This window comes from Atractosteus spatula, chromosome 8, assembly GCF_055471065.1.
Source record: "Atractosteus spatula isolate fAtrSpa1 chromosome 8, fAtrSpa1.hap1, whole genome shotgun sequence".
Lineage (NCBI taxonomy): Eukaryota > Metazoa > Chordata > Actinopteri > Semionotiformes > Lepisosteidae > Atractosteus > Atractosteus spatula.
This window is the reverse complement of record NC_142713.1, coordinates 39086900-39108105: the sequence shown is the minus strand read 5'-3', so window position 1 is coordinate 39108105 and position 21206 is coordinate 39086900. Positions and strand designations below refer to the sequence as shown.

The window sequence follows — 21206 nt, the reverse complement described above, 5'->3', positions numbered from 1 at the left end:
TAATAATCCAACCATCCAATAATATAAATGATAAGCAATAACAATGAAATGGTTTTTCCAAAACCTTTTGAAGCTGAGTTTTAATTACGCGTGTACAAAGTCTTGAAATTATAATAATAAACTTTACATTGCAGCGTCGTTAAGTGCATTTATCTCAAAGCCATCAAGCCTCATTTTGATTTGGCACAAACAGAAATGCCATCGGAACATCTGTGAATTTGACCTGAAGTATATCGCAGTCTGTGTTCATACTGAGTGAAACACCAAACTGTGTACTCGTGGTGTTTTTGCACTGCTGAAAGGGTCTGCAGATCAAGACAAAGCAGCTCGCATTGTATTTTTTTTTTCCTTCACTGACTACACTTCCCAGAGGACAATTCGTTCTGAGCGTTTCGCTGCTCACCCCTCCTCTTACCCACACAGGCGCTGTCACAGAGGGATGACGTCATCTGCGGAGGGATAGAAGCTTCAGGAGGACAGAGGCAGAAGAGAGACAGATAGGGGGGCCAAGACTGAGAGGAATTGCAGCGGAGAGAGAGTGGAGGGGGGCTCGAAAGAATTCATATAACCACAGATTTAAAAGGGCTAATAAGGAGCGCAAATATCATAGTCAACACACCGAGCGTCGGACGGAGGAGATTCTTGCATTGTTATCCTGCAGAGGAATATAAAAATGTCGTCTCCAAGTCCGGGTAAAAGGCGAATGGATACCGACGTGGTGAAACTGTATCCTTTTCATAACATAAACAACAGAAAAGAGAAGAAAAGATTTTTGCGTTTAATATCTGAAATCTCAATGACACCCGTTTCTTTGGCCACAATCCTGCGATTCCGTGTTCTGCATTTTAAAAAATGGGTATTGTGTGAGAGTGTGGTGGACCTTTGTAAGCTAAGGATATTGAGATCTTCTTTTTGGTGACAACAAAAGTGAAAAATGCTGTTTTGATAATAATTTCCCAGAAAAACGCCGAGAGAGTATATTCACGAACCGTAGATAAGAATGTTCTGCTGAGCACCAATTGTTCTTTGTATACGTTTTATTATTTTTTAAATTGGCAAGACTTATTTCAGCCAGGTATTGCTGTATTAATATTAAAATCAAAACAATAGCTACCTCTGTGTTGTAGATCCAGTCAAGTCTTTATTTTATGTCTTATGTGCTCTTGAATGTATTAAGTCCTAATGTTTAGCTGCGATTTTTTGGGGGGGATTTTAGACTTAAAGCACAGCAGCAAGGTGGAATTGTATTAAATATTAAGTTATGTAATATATTTATCATGTTTTCGGTATTTAAGGTACCCTCTCAAGAGCAAGGTCATTAGTTTTTTTTGGTGAAGAGAACCAAACACGACGTCAAATAGGCCCAGTTATTTGGAAATATTTTCAACTGTTGACTGTTCGCCATTAAGTGTTTTATTTTAATAGTGAGAAATGCTTAATTTCGTAGCGTTTTGCCACTTGATTTCATAAGCAATACGTTACCCCGAGGGGTTTAGCTTTATCTCTGTTTTTCTTGGGCACAACACAAATCGTTGTCGTTTCTAAATGGACAGGAATTAATTACGCTTATTTTGCAATTCCAGGAAATCGTGCTAAGGGTGAAAAGGTAGGTTTTATTCAAAGCGAACTTTTTTGTACCATGTAACAGCCCTGACCTGCTGTTTGAGAGAGAAAAACATATAAGTTTATATTAAGCTCATGAATCATAGGAAGTGAGATCAAATTAGGCGTTTCTCATACATTACATTATTGTGCTAACCTTTCGTAGTGAAGTGACTGTTTTACAGAAGTTAGGTTATGGTTCTTTTTGCTTCCTCAAAGGTATCGATATTTTTTTTTATTTTATCTTTGAGTATTTTCATCAAAATGAGGTTAGTTTTCAAAGAGATTGGCTTTTGCAGTAAAAAAAAAGTTACTGGGTGGGGGTGTTTTGGTCACTGTTGTGAATGTTATCTCCCATCCCCCTTCTTTAGCTAGCCTTCGTCTCTTATAATCGATCATCCGTGTTTTAACTTTCCATTGCCTGTTTCGGATTATTTTGGAAAGTTTGTCGTTCGTGACACATGTCGATGAATGACTAACACCCGGCGTTAGTGGGCCTTAGTTACCCGTTCGTTTCCTAAGAAGTTTGTTTAGTTCGGAAGTAGTCCTTCACGGAGGGAGTAGTGTTTTATTTTGGGTCTGTCACTGACTAAACCCACTGCCGTAACATGCTGTCGTTGAGGTAAAAACGTTGGATGTGCAAGTGTATTTTAAGACTGCTCCGGAATACGTACAACTAATATTATCATGGCCTACGTTTGAGTAGTTGTTTTGTTGAAACTGGTGCACATTTAGTCGATTTAGTCAGAACAGTCATTTTGGCACCTTAACACATAGATCTCCTGCACGTCAAGACATCTGGGAACTTGGTGCCTCGTCCTTTCTGCGACTGAAACTTTTAATGTCTCGGTCACTGGAGTATTTTCGCCAGTTGCTAAAATGTACCTGTCCTCGTATTATCTTGGCAGGCGTATTATTTCCGTCCCCTCAAACTTTCGTGGTGGTGAGCGGTGTTGTAATAGCTAGCTGATGAGCGGGGTTCATGGTCTCAAGCCGTAAGGAATTAGGCCCTAAATTAGTTTATGGCTGGGTGGACGGTGTTAAGAGTCGGGGGTGAAAAGGAGGGCTAAAAATAATTCAAAGCTCCTTTGTGACGTTGTTGTTCCGAAGTGTAGGCCAACGCCGAAACTCCCAACATTTTGGAAAGGTTGGTAATTTCTCTTGCAGCGCTCAGACCAGTGCGAGTCGCGGACTTGTTTTGTTGCCGTCTGCTTGCGGTGGGAACCCGGGCTTTCTGATTGGCCCGTCTGTTACTACCCGGAAGCCGCGAGAAGGTGGGACTTGCAGAACAGCTGATAGAGTGATAACAAAGCGTGTTTATGTCCGCGGCGGATGGGGGCTGGGCATGGATAGGTAAAACAGACAAGGACCTCCGCGGCTAGTGTTGTCCACTACCAGCGCATGACAGACCCTGTCAGCTGTTGCAGAGAACTCTTGCCCTTCTGAAATTTCAGAGCTTTTGCATTCATTGTGAGGTCATTTGAAACGGGGGAGAGAAGCAACAGGCTTATCTAGCCGACGTAAGCAAGTGGCGAATTAATGCCGAATCGATGTCCGCTGGCGCTGAAGTAAACATCTGGCTCTCCTACTTTGGATTTAAAATTAAGTAGATGGGCTTATGAGTCATTGTAAGTGACACGTACGATCCACCAGCAGATTCATTCCTCCTTTTCCTTTCTGCAAAAATGTAACATCGTTAAGAAGTTTGTAATTAAGTGGAACGTTTTGCACAAAAAAAAATCAAAGAGTTACATTTGAAAGTTGAAAGTTTTTGCTGTGTAGGTTTGACTTAGATGGGTAAATGTTATAAGTATTAAGAAATGACCTGTCACTCAAGGCATGGGAGTGACAGGTTACTAGTTGAAAACTAACATGGTGGTATAGTGGGGTGACTTTCTTCTGTACCACAGATCAGGCCTTCCTGTCTCAGCTAAGAATGAAGGCCAGTGCAATCTGGAATTTAGTAGAACACAGTGAGCCCTTTTAAAAAAAAAAAGGTATACATTGAGGTTTGATCTTCTGTATAGTCTTGACGTGATTTTACTCCTTTACATTTAGTCTGAAACGCTGTAACATCTTGCATCTTATTTGCTTTATGAAGTTTTCTTAAGCTGGGCATTGTTAAATAAAAATAAATGTATTAATGCCCATGTCCAAGTAAGTCATTTCTTTTAGTTTAGCCAAAAGGTGTCAGAATGCAGGCCTGGCACTGTTGCTGTTCTGTAAATTTCTCATCCTTTCTCCATTGACTGCGTGTACGTAGCAGAAGGTTCAAAGGTTACAAGCCCTGCCCGATAGGTTGCCTTTACCCAGTTGCTGTTTAAAGCAGTAACACAAAATATTATCCCTTGGCAAGGCTTCTGAAATGTGTTAGGCCCCGTGTGCTGCAAGAGGAATATTTTGTGAGTTTTACTGGTTTCTCCTGTTGATTCGGCACGCTGCTCGGAGTGCAGAGCTCTGAGCCAGAGCGGACCCCCTCTCCTGATTGAAACCCTCAGCCTGTGAGCGATGCCGGTCAGCTGCTGCCGCTGTCTGTGACGGTGTTTGCTGAGTGACGGCACACATGAGGGTTTGTGCACTGAGCAGGGGAGGGGGAGGGGGGTGTGCGCGCAGGGGAGCAGGCTGTGCTGTATAATAACCATTCCCTTCTCCACTGCCTTTCAGATCCCTACCTGTTTGCCCCAAGCGGAGCTAATAGTGTCAAAGTCCGAGAATGAAGCTAGAGGCATTTTTTTTTCCATAAGATGTCGGGATAGTCAATATTAGTCCGTTCTTAGTAGGGGGAGAAAATGACAATGACAATTCCACTTTACTTTCCATTTGCATAGTCGTTATTACTGTCAATGCGGCTCAAGTTCAAAATCAAATATCTTGGGTGGATTCAGTATCTCAGGTTTATGGTTTGAAAGAAAGAGTTCTTTTATTTCTCTGGTCTTTCATAAGACTTGGAACATATCTTTGTTTTAGCAGAACAGAATAAAAGTATTTGTACTTTAGCCACATTAAGGTTAGAATAATGGCCTGTCTGCATCTTTACAGATCTGGAGCAGTTAATGATCAGTTTATTTCCTGACTTTGAATGTTCTGAAAAAGTACACAGTGCAGTTACCAATTCATATACTTTTCCTTGCTTTTGGCTTTAAAACATCTTTTGACCACCGTTGACTTCCTGAAGTCCATTAGCGTGGCTAATGTCTAGCTGGTAAATGAGTGTAGCTGTAAGACCATTCTCCTCCTTCCAAATTCCCTTTGTGTCTGAAAATGTGCACTAATTAAAGTTGACATTGCAGGTGGTACAGACCAACTGTACAAACCTGTATAATTGTTTGCATCATGTTGCTTTTTAGCACATTTGTGATTGTGACTACACTTGTAAAAAGACTGGAGTTTTGGGACGCTGGTTTGTTACAACATGGTTGGGGCAACAGTATGGAGAAGTGCTTAGGGCTCTGAACATGTAACTGTTACTGACTTTAGTGCCCTCAAACAGGGTATTGCACCAGCAAAACTTCTCCAGGAAAATGCCCCTGCTGAATAAATGGTGACTCTACAGGTTGGCATTTTAAATGGGAATAAAAAAAAAAATTACAATGTTTTATTTCCCTTAACATTTCAGGTGATACCTTCCTGCAGGTTTGAAATAAAAATACACACTCAAATCATTCTTCCAGTATGGCCAAAACTATTCTGTCATTCTCTTGCATATCTCCGTGTTGCTTCATTGCCTCAGTGATGATTAATCAAAGTCCGATTTAGTCATGATTGCGTGATTGTGAAATGTGGGTATTATATTAACTACTGCTGAAAAGGTAATCTTGTCACACTCGGTACCTAATGATTTTCATTCTCTGTGAATCGGGCAGAGGTAGATGACCAGTGTCAGAATTCATTACTTCAGACTTTAGATGATTCTAACAAAAACTTGGTGAATGAAAATTAGTGCATCTTTTTGCATGAACTGAGCTTTCCTTCCTTTTGTGCTGTTTTGTATGGGCTGTCTTTATTTTAGCCTGTACATCATATTTCTTTTGAGAGGCATACGTGCTGGAACCTTTCAGAGACCAATGTGCATTCTTTAATATGAAGCAGACCACTTTATTTGCAGGGTATGAGTAGTTGGTCAAAAAATGTCCATGTAATTTTTTGTTAAATAAGAAATCTAGCCAACACCGGTACATATGGTAAAGCTTTTGCCTTGTACACAATTGTTGTTCACTGCAGTCCACTCCGTTACACTTGTGATATGACTTCTTGAAATTGCAGTGAAGGTAACTGCTGTGACTCTTCAGCTCCATGTTCTGCAGTGGGTTTTAAGTAGTTTTTTAAAATTCAGGCATGATGGACTGTGCATTGATGCCACCAAACAGCATGAAAAATAGTTCCTCTTTTGATTTCATGAAATTATATTGTTCTTGTTTATAATGCAGCACAGTACTGTTAAATGTCAGTAATCTTAACCTTGGCAAGGAAACCATGGTATTTAGTAATTTTCTATGTACTGTAGCTGAAGTGTACAGTCTTGATTACTTGTTTTCACTGTGGTGAACTTTGGTCAGGTGTGATGTAGCCAAAATCAGTAATGACTGAGATACAGACTTCACAAAAGGGCTCGTTGTGTCTACTCTTACTTGTGCTAAATATTATACATTTGGTCTTTCAGGCATGTGTTAGATTGTGGAAATAGAAATGAACGTTTTTTAGTAAATAAGCTTTGAAAGTAGGTCCTGAATATGATTTTTAGAAGTCATATGTAGAATGCCTGGGACTTCTGTCAAGAGATGCCTCTGTTCAGAAGAACTGAGCTGACATGTTGAAGACAAACACCTCCTTCTATAAAGTTTGGGTAAATGTGACATCTACAAAGAAATCATTGATGAATATACCTGCGTTTGTTATAGGAATATTCATCTTTCCTATGGTACTTGGATATCCAGCACAATATGTTGAGTAACAGGCAGTCCCAATTCTGAGAGGAAGCATGTTCAGCTAGTTTTGTTTAAGGCATGTGTAAAGCTCCCTTTTTGAAAACAGACTTTTCTGGATGTTTATTGTGGAGGTTGAAATAATCTGAGCCTTAAAAGAAACACCACTCTTGATGCATTTCTTTGCAAAAGGTAATTGGCTTTTAGATATTGATTAAATGTTTTTTGGTATCATTTTGATTGATTGTTCTCAACTGAACATGGTTCATTCATATGACTTTCAATCAAGACTTGTTTATTGAGAGTTGCTTAGGCGTTATAAGATGATTTAACCCATTAAATGTCTCAAAGGAGCCAACTTGTCCTGCTTATCGAGAGAACAGTGCTTTTATGTCATTAGTATGTTGGAGGCTATAATAAATCCGTGCATCACCATGTGGGTTTTTCACAATTGGCAGTTTCTGACCTTGCAAGACATTCTAGCCAAACACTCTTATCAGTGGCCACCTGTGATGTGGACAATCATAAATCACGGTACCTTGCCATGATTGATAGGATAGTCTGAGTGTGATGGTGTCTAGTTTTAGAAAACTCCACTTGGAGTGTTTGATGGGAACCCGACTGCACGGCACTGCGCCGATCGGGGTCCTGGGAGTTCGCCTGTTATCCCTCCCGTGGTCTCTTCCTGACATGAAAGCATTGCGGCTGGACATCACTTGCCCCCGTGCTGCTCAAGACCGCTTTCCTGTGCGATGAGATTGGGATGGGCTGTAACTGGGACAGTGTGGGACCTGGGGCTTGGAGACGAGTGAACTACCACATGCTTGTCCTGGCTTAGTGAGAGCAATGGGACAATCCCACAGGACAGCATCTGCAGCCTGGTGCAAAGCATGAGTCACACATGTACAGCTTTTATTTCTTCTAGTATTACAAGCCTGTTGATGGCAAAAGGTAGTCATCAGATGAATTTACCAATGCAGTGCATGTTTGATATGATGCCAGGGCACCTGCTACAAAACATCTTTTTTTTCCTTAGAACTTTGCGGATTTGGTGCAGTACTGATAGTTTTCCGGTGGTGTCTAGTACATAATCTCTAATGGCTAAAGCACCCTTTGTCAGTGTGAAAGAGCAGTGAAGAGGGACCTTTGATCATGTTCGCTTGAAAGCTCTAAAAAGCTGGGTGGTGTCATTTATACATTCCCAATCAGAACAGCATGTCAGGATTTATGTTTGCTGCTAGTTCTGGGACATCATTGACTTTATTTTTACAAGACTTGGAACATCTCTTTTTTTTTTCCACGTCTGTTTTAAACCGAAATGAGTTAAAACAGCGAGTTCTGAGCATGTTTTATATATTTTTCTGCAGATAAGAATATATAAGAATTTAATATTATAGGTGTTGATAGATATAGACAAGAATTTTAACCTGATTCTTAAACATTATATTGCTGACATTTGTGACGGAACAATTGTGGTGGATGAGTTTTGCTTAGATTGGTTCTTCCTGATTTTATTGTGGAAGCTGGTATTTTTTCATTTTACAGTTGTTCATAAGACTTCCTGTTATGGCTTTACGGTCCAGTAACTTTTTTTGTCAAATTTAGTTTCAAGTAGAGATTTATTCCACGCTGTACTGTAAAAAAGGAAATGCACAAAGTGGAGCCTACTTTCAAAATTGCACCTGAACAAATCTCCAGTGACGAAACATTTTCTTTATACTTTGGAGAGAATTAACGTCTACCTGTTCCCTTGCAGCTCCTGCACTGATGCTGCCCCCCCCCCCCTCCAGCCTCTTGATCTAACCAGATAAGCCAATCTGAACGCTTCTCATTTACAGAGGTGACCTGCAGTTATACAACCGGGCATTTAACTGGAGCCACCCGAGTGAAGGGCCTTGCTCAAGGCCACAGCCACAGCCTCCCACATGGGATTGAACCCACTGTCCTCTGGTGCGGGTTCCAGAGCCCTAACCACTTCTCTGTTTCTCTCAGCTCACCAAGGGAGTGTACCACATTGTACTTGAAAAAGGCATTGAGTCTGGTATCGGTCAGTAGGTCAGGCCAGTGAATATATTTGAGAAATACCTTCTGAGGTGATCTACATCAGTGACCTGCTACAAGTGGAAAGTTCCCCAGTTACCTCTTTAAGCATAATGCTGTGTATAATACTTGTATTACATGCACTCGCCTAAGCTGTGTAAATCTGGGCAAATGAGGTACCGTTCTGGTTTACAATGCTTCTTTTTTACACTGCATAAGGACTATTCCTATTCACTCAGCGGCAACCTGAGAAGATTGGCTCCTACACAGCAGAGGGATGTTCATGACCTACCAGTATGTGCGCATGTATTTGGAATTCACCATTATTTTCATCTTTAACACCTATGAAACAAAGCTTGTTTGTTTTGGAAAACGGTTCACTGGAACATGTCCACTCGAGTGCCTCTTGAAGTGTCTATTTTAGAAAAATTCCTTCAGTAGATGTTTTTTTTTTGCAAGAGTGCTGATTCTGCTTCATGAGACTGTCAGCAGCACACTTAATTAACACTTCAAAAAAATCTCTCTAACTGGGACGCAGTTATGAGCTGGAAATGAATAACTGCATAATATTGTGTTCCATTTGTTTGTACTCGGCGCCATCACCAGTGTCCTCTCCAGCAAAAGAAAACCTATTTCTAACCAAAGAGCTATTGCTTGTTATTTTCTTTCTCATGGTTGATGTACTTGTTTTATTTAAAAGCAGACACGCTGCTTAAACATAATTAAGTGATTAATTCACAGTTGGACCCTCCAGATCACAGCTTCACTTTGTTCGTCTGGAGAAATCAGATCCTTGCACTGAGCCTGTTTATCTGGGAAGTTGGGTGTTTGGGATCTCCTGGTAGAGTACGGTATCTTACTTCCAGCTTGTGGCCCAGATTCGATAGACCCTCTGCATTCATTTTTAAAATCTGCATAATCTTTTTTGCTTTAGTTTTTCATTTTAATTAATTCTATTCTTATTGTTTTAGATCAGTATAATGTTTCTTTTTACTTGTGTTTTCCTTTATTTTAAATAGGAAGAAGCTGGATTCTTTCTCAGAATCGCAGGGAACATGCAATAGTGGTGTTTATCCTAAGTGACTGAATTCGTTGTAATTATACTGTATGTTTTCACATGGGAGGGCTGCTGCTTTTAGTGGTATTTTTCAGACAGAATGCCTGTTCTGAGATGGAGACGTTATTCCTTTTTCCCACCCTATAGACATGTTGCAGTGATGTCTCTTGTAACCGGTATTGGTTGTAAGACAGCTTTATGTTTCTTGATTTTACAAATCCAGTCAATGTGTAGGCTATTGTGTAGGTAGGTGTCATGGTTTGGCAGGTTTAGTTACTGTAAGATGTATTTTTGTTTTATATAAATATTTGGTTATACAAAGTGTTCTGCATTTAACACTTTTTTTTTAGAAAATAAAAATTTCCTTTCAGTTTTGTTAGGTGAGGCCAATCTTTTATCTGAGACTGGTCGGTAAAATCATCGTCTATAAACATGCAATATTTCATTCTCTGAAGGCACTTTTCCTTGTACTTGGCCTTGCCGAAATACCGCCCGCTGTGTTTTGCTTGAGGAAACACACTTTGTGTCCAGTGTCTTCCTGCCTGCCATCTACTGTATGTGATTTGAAATGTTAATTCTGTATCTAGCAGCCCACTTGCTGTGTAATATCTTCAATTTGTATACTACCCTCTTCAATTTTGGAATGGTTTTTAAGGTAATTTACCAAGATAATTATCTCGAGAAATATTTGGAAATAGTATCGCCTCCATCCTCGTGTATGGTGCTCTGCAACCCTTTTCATATCCTCCGTTAAGCTTTAACTGTGTTTTTTTTAAGAGCTGTTTCCATATATTTTTATATGGTATTACTACATAATGGTTTTGTAGTTGTTAGTTGCATTTTTGTCATACATTTTTATTCTGGTTTAAAGTAAAAGACTTGTCATGGTCGACCAAACCAAGTAAATCCCTTTAATTGTCTTACTTTTGCTGGAACGTCGTGAATGTAAAACAAATGACATTAATACTGTATATTTGACTTGCTGTGTGATTCAATTGCGCCCTGTGTTTGGTTACTGTGCTACCAAATCTCATTAAAGGAAGTGTGTAGGCAGTGTTTTTCCATTTTCAAAAAGCAAGCGTTTCAAAATTAAAATGGACGCACGTCAGAAAGGGAAACAAACCGTTCTTGGCAGACCTTGCTAACCTCAGTTAGCCATTTTCTTGGAGTATTTTGTCTGGGACGTGCCATCGCCTGGTGGGCTGGTGGGCTGGTGGGTCACGGCTGGGGCAGGGAACTGTGGTAAGCTGGGTCTCGTCAATAGAGGGTTTTTCTGTTGGCGTCCACCCATTGTACCCCAAGGCTTCATGCAACATCCGCTGTGCTTCGCCGCTGCTTTGTCTCAGCGCGAACCGTGTGACCTTTCATTCTCCCGGTCAGCTGACACCACCCACTAGTGTGTCAATTCATGTCATTTGTGAGGAGAGCTTTTTCGTTTTGTCATGCTGAAGTAACCAGAATGTCAACCTATTCAAGCTCCATCCCACAGAAGGCTTTTTCTGTCAAATGGGAAACATCCAACCCCACTAGCCGAATCTCCTGGTTTCCAGGTCCTGGAATTATGCGTGGAGGCTGTCCTTGCAGTATTACTTGACTCTGGCCATTTGACAGAAGTGATTTTTAACGAGTTGGATATCTTTCGTCCTGTGTGCCGTCCCTTTGATGGGAGCAAGGCCGCTGGTTAAAGATTTTGTTGTCCTGTGCCCCCCCCTCGGACCCTTGCGTTCATGATTTGTTAACCTTTGGGCATACAGAATTTGTTAAGTGTTTTTTGAAAACGGTTGGGACATGTTTGGTAAAAAAAAATTAAAGTTCAAGACTTAAATTCGCCATCCACGAGCAATGAAGCCCAGTACATGATTGCATTTTCATTTGGCAGTGCGCAGGAATCCTTGGGGAAAGAAAATGCTGCCACTAACTGTTGGGTTTAGAAATTGGTGGTTTCTAAGACTGAAGTTTTGATTTAATCTGATCCTGTGCTGTTTTGGGGCAGACAACATTAAATCTTCCCAAATGTTTAAGAAACGGGTCGCAGTTTGCTCAGCGCATGGGAAAGTCTTATTTCAGAATGCTATGATTTTTGGTAAAAGATGGCAAACTCTTTCTTTAGGCGTCACGTGCACAGAGAGCTTTTCAGTAACGGTGTGAGCCACGTCATTTCAGCACCCTGTTGTCTTAAAACTGGATTTTTGTTTCTCAAAGGAACAAGAGGACAGAGTCAAATACTGTTGCATGTTTACACATTTAATTACCTGATTTTGTGCATATCCAGGCCCATTTTAATCCTTTTTGTCACCGATTAAATTGCAGTTTTATTGATTATAATAACTTATCTTTCAACATACTTGTCCACAGTAACAGCAACACCTCCTGTTTTAGTGGCAGATTATGAACTTATACAGAGGAAATGACAAACTCATAACTGAAAGCATTAATGCCTTTGTTGTGAAAGGAGGAAATCTAAGTACAGTTTTAGCAGGTGGTAAGTTATAACAGTTTTGGTTTCGGGCTTTTAAAAATATGCCTTCTGTTTTGTTCAAAGTGTTTTTAAACAGCATGTTGATATAAGCTTTTTATGTATCTTTCACAACAGTGGTTACACATCTCTTTTTGTCCTTGCCTGCAGTATGGTTTGCCATAAAAATGACTTGCACTTTTCCCTGCGCTTTCTAAAGAACATCTGAGGCTGTTTTTTTCTTTTCTTTATTTTATCTCTTAAGCAATATAGGTGTTTTTTCATTAAATTAGCTTTTGTCAGATAAAGCTGATGGCTTTATAGTAACTTTATAGTGCTGAACAAAGTCAAATGGAAGTTTCAACCAAGAACAGGAAGTACCTACCAGTAAAATCTGTGAAACTCATGCCAAGTGATGAGTGAATTGGATTTGTTAGGACATTTTGAGTTCCCGCCTTTAGAAGTTTGCAGGTTCTGAATTAAGCCCCCTTTTTTAGAATGAGAGGTTCAGGGGGGTTTGTTGACTTTGTGCGCTTTGTGAGTCAGGAGACTGTTACAAGGCTGTACCGATCTGTGAACATGCAGCATTTTGCTTTCTGGAAGGATTAGCAGTATTTATCATGGGGATAACAGCAGGTGATGGTAAAGAGGAATAACATTCTCAGAATCTAGCTTTTGTGAAAATAGGCCATATTTGTTCCAGAATCTTGGATACCTACAAAATGATGTTAGTAGGTATTTATGGGGCAACCCTGATATTCCCAGTATCCCAGTATTCTTGTCAGTGTTTCTGTTATACTTTCTTATATATCCTAGTTTATGTGTTACCTGTATTTAGGATAGTACTATACTAAGCTGAACATAAAAGATAAATGTTACAAATAAGAAGTGGCCATTGAGCCCATACTGTCTGTTTGGTGTAGTTAATCGATCCAAGGATCTCACCTAGAGCTTCTCCTGAAAGAAGCCAGGGTACTCCCTTCATTTTTCCAGACTCCCACAGCCCTTTACTTAAAGACCTGCCCCCTGTTCTTGGTTTTACACAAGTATCCACATCATTTCCTCGTGTGTTCTCTGTTTATGACTGTGCGCGCTGGCTTGGCAGTTCATGCTTTTGAGAGTTTTGAACACTTGGATCTGGTTCCCTTGGTTCCTTCTCTGTTCAAAGTAAAATGGTTCAGTTCCTCCAGCCTGTGAGTGCAGGACGTTCTCTTAGTCCCCGATACGTGTCGGGTTGTTCTCTGGAATGAATGGAGAGCAGCAGTATCTTTTCTAGAATGTGGTGACCAAATTGTGCATAATATTCTAAATGAAACATTTTTTTCCATTGTTTTTTAAGCAACTTTTGATTTAAATAGCATTTTAATTCATGAGAAGTTTGCCATTTTATTACTTCCCCAAAATGTTTGTTGATGTTCAGATCTTCTAAACACTTAAATAATTTCCATACTCTTTTGAAGCTTGGTATTTCCTGTTTTGATTTTTTTTTTGCTACCTGCATGTAATGCTAAGCACTTCTCTATATTAAGCACCATCTAACAGCTGTCTTGATTCTCCCATTTCTTGTTCTTCCAGTCTTGAGTTGCATCTAAATCATTAATATTTTCAGGACCAATAATCTTTCCTGCCAATCCTCGCTGTTGGAATGCTCCAGTTCAAAGTGATTTTTGAGAACTTCCACATGGTTATTCCAGAGCTTTGTACAACTTATGTTCTCATATGATACATTTTAATTTCTGCCTTCCAACTCAGATCACCAAAGTCTTTTCCAAATGAAAGTCAATCCCTTCCTGCTGGATGGTTGATGCTGCCCTTCAGGGGATTTGAATTCTTTCGATTCATCTAGGGGAGGGACATTGCTGGAACAGGCCTATCGTTTGTTTGGTCCCATTACCTGTGCCTCTCTGAAGTCCAATAGGAATTGGCTGATCTTTGAGGTCTCCTTACTCACATTATTTCTACATCTTCGGCCTTGAGAAATCTTCAGCTGTAAGTGCTACAATTAGCACAGCAAATACTGGAGTGAGAACAGAAGGGAATCCCTCTAGGATTCACAGTTTAAAACCCAACAATCAACCCCTCTTGGAGGGGCTTATGCATTGGACTCATTTTGTCTGGCATATTTCCTTATCTGGGATTCTCAGGTGCATGAATGATAGCAGCAAGAGGCTAAATTTTTATCAGAAGAAAAGATAAAAGTTCGAGGAAAATCAGACTTCCAAAATCCATATATGAAAACATTATACATAAAATGAGTCTTTCTGTTTATAGTGTCAATACCCTGTTGAATTGTTTTTATCTTAACTTCGTTTTTAGCTTTTTCTGTGGTGCATAGAAGCACTTATTTTGGCAGACGTTTCTTAATGTCTCCCTAGAGGAGAGGTAGATGTTTCATTTGCATTAAGCGCATCTAAATTCAAGACGCTCTTTGGTTATTGAAGTCATGTTTTTTTTTCCTTTCTGCATTCACTTGCTTTAGTTCTTAATTGTTCTTAAGTGTTACGTACCAGAGTAAGTTAACTTGTGCCTTTCTTTCAAGGTAGCTGCTTGGTGACATTTCGTATGTTCTGTCCGCATATTATGATGAATTAAGATCTGGTTTTTCTTTTGCTACAAAATAATACAAGACCTTCAGGTTGTGTTGTTTTTAAAATGTATTCCTTTTTGAACTGTTGCCGAGCCTTAAGGCAAAAATAGATCTGCAATCTATATCTCTTATATTCATCATTTAAAACGAACAACTGCTATTGATCTGTAAGCAGGTAGTGGGATTCAGAGGAATATATAAACCTCCTTTCTTTGGTTGTGCTGCTTGTTCTGTCAGTACCCCGAAGGCATGGTTAGACAGCAGGGATTAATAACAGCTTTGAGATGGGCTGAAGAACAATGAAGTGCTGCCTCAGTAGCAGCTTGGCAGGCTACTGTTAGGAACAAGAGACTCGCTGTTAAACTTGGATGAGAGTAAAGAAAAGAAGCACAAGAAGCAGCAGAACTAAGCAAATTTCACTGTGCTGTGGCTAATAATAAAAGTCTGCAGCCAAACTGCTTTAATCGGTGTCTGAAAATGTTTTGTATCTTCTATAAGAATCTTGGGGTTTTTTGCCAGTAAATTTTACTCAATAAAACCTTCTGAATGTTTTGATGTTTCATGGGAAGACTCGAAACATCTAAGACGTTTCGGCTATGTCTTTTTTAAGAACCAGAATAAACGTCCTTTAATTATTTTTAATGCAGCATTTTTCAGTTTGCCCTCTGAATCTGTTGGCAGCCGACTTCTCAGACACATTCTTTTGAACACAAGGTCTGTTGCAGCCAAGGCTAAACATTTGCATTGCTGGACCTGATTTGAGTGCACTCGTTTTGGTAAGTTACAAAATTAAATGAATCCAAAACCATTTCAATCCATTGCTAACTAAAGATGAAGCATTTCTCCTATTGCCGTTGGGTAAACGCAAAGGGATCTGTGGAGAAGAACATGGATTTAGATGTTTGAAACGCATATGTAAAGTATAATAATAACACTGATGCTGCATCAGCACACAATACAAAACTGTTGGTAAGGTTGTATGCAGTCACTTCTGGTTTATGTTGAACTTTTAACACTTTGCCTTCTATTAATGTATAGATTTGTTTCGCTTCCTTTTAAAAGATATCTTGGTTAAGGTCATTCACTTCAACTATTTTCTGACTTAATACTTCCTGTAAGTGCTTTTCATGGGTCCACGATAACGGTCTTCACAGAAGACCCTGCTAAAAGAACACTTCCTTCTACAAGTGACCTGGAAAAAAAGTTGTCTTACTCAGCAAAATTGTAACCACATTGGCTGTGATTAAAATAATGTTTGTGTAGGTGTTTTTCCTTTTAGTTTGGAGTTATCTGGAAAAAAAAAAGTTATTGTGTTGTTTATAGAGCAGTTCTTTATGATCTTGAATTATTTTGTGTAATGATGGGGGGAAAAGTTTAATTTCTGATAATGGTATGACTAAAATTTTGTGAGTTTTAATCATACCCCTTGGGATCTAACACCCTCTGAACACCAATTCAAAGTCCTTCACACTAGTATTAGCAGGATGTCTGCTTTTATTGCACGTTTGTATAAGGATCCTTATAACACTTTATTCCCGAGGGAAACGGTGTGAGGAGAATACAGCCGAAAGCTGTGGAGCCTGTTTCCTCCGGAGGGAGGCTATTGCAATGCAAGACGCTTTGTCTGCTTGAGGGCGGGGGGGGGCACAGCCGGAGCCCAGCCAGGACACGTCCTCCGCCAGCCCGCTGAGGAAACTGAAGACGCAACAGCTGGGACGTCCACAAGAGCTGAGCTTTAAAACCAGGGCTGTGCTCGTAGGAAGCATGTGCTTCCGTTCATCAGTGTAAACCTGGTTTCATTAAAGCCCATTAGACATACGCGGTGTGTTTCAGGGTGGTAGATGCCTGAAAGAAAGCTGCAGTCCATGGCTGTGTATCATAAAGCCAGAGATGGTTTGTGCAAAGTTTAAACTGGCATTTTTTCTGTGGTAGCACGCTGCAGTCATTTTCATCCTGGAGTCTTGTCTAAGTGTGTTTGTATCATGTTTAATGAGATATTAGGATGTTAAACACTGAATAATTCCCCATTTTCTCCTCCTCGTTATTTACAGTGATGTGTAAACTGGAATTTGCTGTTATATGAGTTTGGAAAATCGGCTTGAGTTTGGAAAATCGGCTTGAGTTTGGTGGTCGTTTTATTGTCCTTATTTTAAATCTTTATACACAGGGATATTTTCACGATGGCTTTATTACAGTTCTGAAAAGGCATCGCTGTCAGCTACTGGGGGAAAACCCTCTGTCTGATAATTGGTTGGTTTTAATGGTTTTGCCCAGTGACTTGGTGTTTATTCCTGCCTTGTTGCTCTGAGGTAGTGAATTGGATCTAGCCTTAGGCTTGTCTGTGTGAGGTTTGCATGTTGTCCCCTGTCTCGTTACTTGCCCAGTTATTTTTGTTAGCTCTTTCCCTATAGCCAGTTTGGATGATCAGACTGCAAGGATGGATGAGCACTTGTTTTCTGGTTTAAAGTGGTGACTGCCGGGTTCTGTGAACTGTCATTAGTGTAAGCTGGGTCCCAGGATTGTATTTCCAGCTAGCTCCAGAAATCTCTAGGGAGTAGAGCCGGCTGAAAGCACTGTATCAGTAGACCCGCTAATCAGTACTGAGGGCCTCTAGGCTGCTGCAGCACAAAAAGGAAGAGTTCATTTGGTTCTGACTGTGTCTGCATAGTACATTAAATGTCAGTCCTTGACTAGACACTAAATATTTGTTCCGAAACCTACTTACAAAGACCTTTTTTAATCCTAGAGGACTGCTGTTTAGTAGAACTTGATTTAATAAAATATTGTAAATACATTTTTTACCATGTGATAAATGAGAAATGCATCGTGGGACTGTTCTAAAATGTACAAGAAATCTGCAGTTAGCGTTGATACGGTTGCATATTGCAGTGAATTGTACCGCTGGCACTTGAGGCACTAGCTCGTTCTGAAATCGTGATGGATGAGGGGGTGAATCATTTTTCCAGTAGACCTGATTGTTTTTTGTTTTGTGATGTGCAGAAATCTAGGCTACCTGTGAAGAAAGAAAAAGCGCTTTCATACTGAGAAGCTGTACGACAGTGGGGTGCAACAGCTTTGCATAATGGCCTGTGTTGAACTGAATCCAGCTCTGCTTGTGCTGTCATTTCCCAGGCCGCTGCTCAGAATTCTAGAGCACATAATAATCCCACTTGGCACAGTAGAGCATAGTCAATAAGTTCGCATAACAAGCATGAGAGAGGACGAGATTGGACCAGAAATTAACAATAAAGTTGATTGTTCTTTGAAACATAAGGTTGCTAAGAAGTCTTTTACTAACCCAAGTGGAGCATAGAGTCAAAGAGCTTTTATCAGTTTGCTCATTGGGGCACCAGCGTGGTTAATCTTGTAAGAAAGGTAGGACTGTGCTGAGAGCAGCTCTTAAACTAGGTGAGCTCATGTAATTATTGGGTGTGTGTACGCTTTCAGTATGTTTTGGAAATTTGGCCCCTTGTCACCCCAGAACAAAAGAAAATCACACTTCCTGCCTGTCATCTGTTGTGCCTTTGATTTAATGTGAAAGCGAGTTTTAGCTCTTGTGGTACAACTGAAGTCTGTTTAGAACAATTGCTCTCTTCTTGAAATATAATTTAACAAAGTCGTAAAAGTGAAGTTTGTACAAAAGCTGGAGAATGAACCAGCTGCCTTGTTGGCTCTAATTTAACCTGATTTGTTGACTGGCTGCCATACTAACATTGTGGTGGTTCTCTTTCCTCTTCAGTTAAGTATAGACTTTTGGATTAAAGGTTAACTTTTACTTTAGTTAACTCTTATTTACCTGTTTCAGATAACTGAGTGCTAGACTAAAGTTATCCTGTCTCAGAGTGCCTGCTGAGGTTGATGTTTAAATAAAATGAGTTTAATAATGTCCGCTTCCGACTCGGGGCTTGCTTCAAATACAGTAAATGCCAGAATATTATAAATAACATTTAAGAACTACTTGTGTGGTTCAACAGAAAATTAATTCAGCAACTCAGCACTACTATTTTGTTTTAGTGAAAAGGTGGACAGATTGGGGAAAAAAGTCCAAGTTAGTAGCCATCCTTCAGGTCCTTGTCATGAACATGAAGTGCTTGTGTGGAGGCATGAGCAGATACTACACAGTACTGTTTATTTCCTCCTGCTAATTTTGGAATTGGCAGTGCTGTGGTTAGTGCTGCTGCCACATAGCTCTTGGGTTGGCCTTCAGCCTCAGCGATCTTTCTCTGTGTAGTCCGCTTATTCTAGCCATTTTGGGAGTTCTCAGTGGGTGCTTCGGTTTCCTCCTGCCTGCTGAAGACAAGCTCTCTAGGTCTGGTTGCAGTTGTAAATTGTCCCTATCTTCGTGGCCCTATAACGGGGAGGCGTTCCTGTCCAGGCGATGAGCTGTTGTGTGCTCTGTCTGGCCTTGCACCCTGTGCTTGCGAGATCGGTTTCAGCTCTGGCTTGCCCTGAGCCACTCCAGGTCATGGGGCTTTCTGAAATCGGCCCTGTGTGGTTTGGGACTCTTTTTATGGTGTCAAATTGTGTTCACTCCACTAAAAGTAAGAAGAGGGATGTTTTGGGCAATGAGACTGATTTAATAACCACATATTGTAAATACATTTTTTTGGCACGTGATTAAATGAGAAATCTGACTCTCGGGCCCTATGTAGAAAACCCAATTACAGCTGAAACTATTGAAGATGGAGACGCAAAGGATAAGGTTTTTAGTAACCTGTTGCTAAAATGTTCTTGCCTTGTGGCATAAGAGGAGAGTCTATCCTGCACGTTTGAGGCGCAAGCAGAAAAACTGCGGTTTTGCTCTGTCCCGCCAGCAACCCTAAGCTTCTCTTCGGGAGCGGCAGCGTGTGAAACTGCTCTTGGACACTGGTTGTCGTCACTAGTGCGTGTCTCTGACTGTGTAGCCAAGAGCTCTCTCTGTGTGCAGGATCACATGTACAACTTAAATACTGTAGAGGGGGGCACTTAGAGAAAAGCCCGGAATTAGATCAGGAAGGGATTGGCTACTTTATCATGAAACACAGGGATTCATTCCACCTTTTCAGGGAAATTCCAGCGTGTAATGAAGAGGTAAAAGCAGTACTCTTTTTTTTTTTTTTACAATAAGTGCTTTGATCACACTCCGATTTGCAAAGGAAATGAAGATATTGGAGGACGGTCTGATGGAGGGGGGGAGTTAGATGTTTTGATAGGTGAAATATTATTGCATGTTAAAAATTAGTCTGATATGAGACTTAAAAGTATGACATTTCTTTAGTGTTTTTAATTAAAGGAAGCTGTAATGAGCATGTTCAATTTATGAGGTGCGGTGGCAGTACAGTCACAGGACTGCAGTGAGCTCCAGTAATGTGTTATCCTGAAAGCATTAATATTTCTTCTAGGTTTTATATAGCTGTGCACTGTGCACTTTATTCCAGCTTTGCACAGCTTTGTGTACTCCCAGAATAATGTGAACATAGTCCAGTTCACACAATTGGTAAGAAAATTGTTCAACACATTCGAATGGGAAAGGATTTGTAAGATGTGTGAGGAGAATGATACATAGTCAATTAACCTCCTCATCTAGTATGTTGGGCTTTTAAATGAAGTACTGCCAACACAAGTTTGGCAAACATTTCTTTGGCTACTTTTCACAGCTTGTAACTTTATAGTGCTTGCCAGTAATGTCCTCAAAAACTGTCATTATTCTGGTTTCTACCTAAAGTAGGAAATGTTATCAGGTGTTTACATTCATACAGTTGTTTATTATTGTTTTACATAAGAGATTGTTCATCAGGTGTCTAAGGGGCTTGTTGCAATAGATTAACAACCTTTTAACCTAAGGACTAGCAGACAGCACCCATCTCCTTTTCTGAATACACAGCATCTCCAGTCAAACAGGCTATTTTTAAGTGAAGAATTCAATACCAGCTTTCTAGAGTTGCTGTTTGCAGGTTACTGTGGATGTGCATTTGTTGTTAATTGTCATAATGCTAAGTTCATAAAGATTTGCAGCATTTTTCATTAATGTTTTTATTAATTTTAAAAAATGGCCCTATTTTATTTTGCCATGTTAAAAATATGATAAATTATTTTCTGTGTTGACACCTACAGTAGATGTCAGAAAATCATTTTTCCTGATGGTGATAACTTATCGTTGTCTTATTATACTGTTATTTCCAGCTCCAGCTTTCTGCTCTTGCATGAGCTCATCTAAGACCAGAACTGAACTCTCTCGTTTTCCAAACAGTGGTGGCACATCTCTGAACAGACGGCTTGGATGTTCTGTTTAATACTTTTCTTCTGTGAGGCAATAAGACAGTTGGCATTTTATGAGGCACGCCTAAGATTACCAGTTCTCTTTAAAAAGCTGCTGTTATGCCAGATGAGAGGAGGAAAAATCAGCGCGTCTTGTCGACAACAAGGAATACACATGGTCCTTTCTGTGTTGCCTCAATCAAATCAAATCCTAAAACCGTCATTATTAAATTCATTACCACCACACTTGCTACTTACTGACAGGGAAGCATTGTTTGAATGCTGATGTGCAGTATGAGTGTGAAA

The 21206-nt window shown here is 40.1% G+C and overlaps 1 protein-coding gene across 1 annotated transcript in view; it reads left to right on the top strand.

The window, feature by feature from the left end:
• Window positions 1-433: 433 nt before the first annotated feature.
• The window catches only part of ube2h (ubiquitin-conjugating enzyme E2H (UBC8 homolog, yeast)), a 41158-nt gene continuing 20385 nt past the window's right edge, over window positions 434-21206 (top strand). Inside the window, exon 1 of the mRNA XM_088923208.1 lies at window positions 434-726. Within this exon, the coding sequence (XP_088779334.1) occupies window positions 674-726 (53 nt within the window). The 5' untranslated portion in view covers window positions 434-673. The remainder of the gene's footprint in view (window positions 727-21206) is intronic.